This window comes from Pteropus vampyrus, unplaced genomic scaffold, assembly GCF_000151845.1.
Source record: "Pteropus vampyrus isolate Shadow unplaced genomic scaffold, Pvam_2.0 Scaffold1604, whole genome shotgun sequence".
Lineage (NCBI taxonomy): Eukaryota > Metazoa > Chordata > Mammalia > Chiroptera > Pteropodidae > Pteropus > Pteropus vampyrus.
Window position 1 is genome coordinate 2,010 of NW_011890385.1, and position 1,150 is coordinate 3,159.

At 66.4% G+C, this 1,150-nt stretch overlaps 1 protein-coding gene across 1 annotated transcript in view; it reads right to left on the reverse strand.

The window, feature by feature from the left end:
* The window catches only part of LOC105310253 (DNA polymerase delta catalytic subunit-like), a 2,150-nt gene extending 1,254 nt beyond the window's left edge, over positions 1–896 (reverse strand). Inside the window, exons 1-2 of the mRNA XM_023526635.1 lie at positions 520–896; positions 7–226 (exon numbers count right to left, since the gene is read on the reverse strand). Coding sequence (XP_023382403.1) covers positions 7–226; positions 520–721 — 422 coding nt within the window. The 5' untranslated portion in view covers positions 722–896. The remainder of the gene's footprint in view (positions 1–6; positions 227–519) is intronic.
* Positions 897–1,150: the final 254 nt, after the last annotated feature.

Genomic DNA, 1,150 nt, shown 5'->3' on the forward strand with positions numbered 1-1,150 from the left:
GGCTGCCTGTGACAATCCCCTCCCCAGAGCCAGAGGGGCTGACCTGGCCGGGCCTCCACCCTGAGAGCCCGGGTCCCTCCTGCCACCCACCGGGCCTGTCCCCCAAACTCACCCACATAGTGGTCGATCTCCAGCTGCTGGAAGATGAGAGGCTCTGTCTGGGGGTCCAGGGGGGGCGGGGCAGGCCGAAGCCAGCGGGCATCTATGGTTGTCGGGGAGAACTGCCCTGGGCGGGGGAGGGAAGTGGGGCCACGTGGACTCGTGGTCCTCCCTCGGATGCAAGTAACCACCCTCCCGGCCGAGCCCACAGCCCCTCAGGTGGCATCCGACAGGTGTGGGTGGTGGTCTGGATGAGGCTGAAAACTCTGGAGAGTGCAGGGTCAGAGGTCAAGGTCAGCAGAGAAGGTAAGCCACGAAGGTGGCATGCTGGCATGGAGTCAAAGGTTACGAGGCAGCTCTGTGGCCCTGGGCTCAGAGGCATGATGGGTGGGAGCACGGAGTCCCCGCTTTAGGCCTTACCGTCCGCGGCCCCCTCCAGGCCCGGCTGCAGCCCCTCCTCCTCCCGCTCCTGCAGCCTGTGCTCCGCCTCCATCTCCTCCATCAGCGCCAGCTCCTCCTCAAACTGGGATGGCCGGAGTACGTCATCCTCGTCCCAGAGGCCCCCACGGGCCCGCTTCGGGGGCACCCCGGGCCCAGGGCCCGCCCGCCGCTTGCCGTCCATCCTGCCACATAAGTCAGGGCAGGATGAGGATTCCTGTCTCCTCCGCGGCCTCCTGTGCACCCACCGTGACCATGAGCCTTTTAATGCTCCCGAGTGCCTGGGAAGGCAGCCCGCCCGCAGGTGTGGGGTGCCGGCACATCCCAGACCCCCGACGACCAGCAGCTAATACAATTCCATCCCGCTCCCCGCCTCAGCCCAGCCCTTCCCACGCAGCGCTCAGGCCCTCCAGAGCCTTCGCCCCGTTTATGCGCCCCTTGTCACCTGCCCCGCCCTCCGTCCCCCCCGTCAGAGACCCGGTCCTTCTCACCTTGCTTCTTCCCCAGAAACCTCTGTCCTCAGTGCCCTGTCTACCTGTCCGTCACCCCATCACCCCAGGCCTTCATTCGAAAAGCAGCTGGGAATCGCCTCCGTCAGGCCAGTCACTGTGCC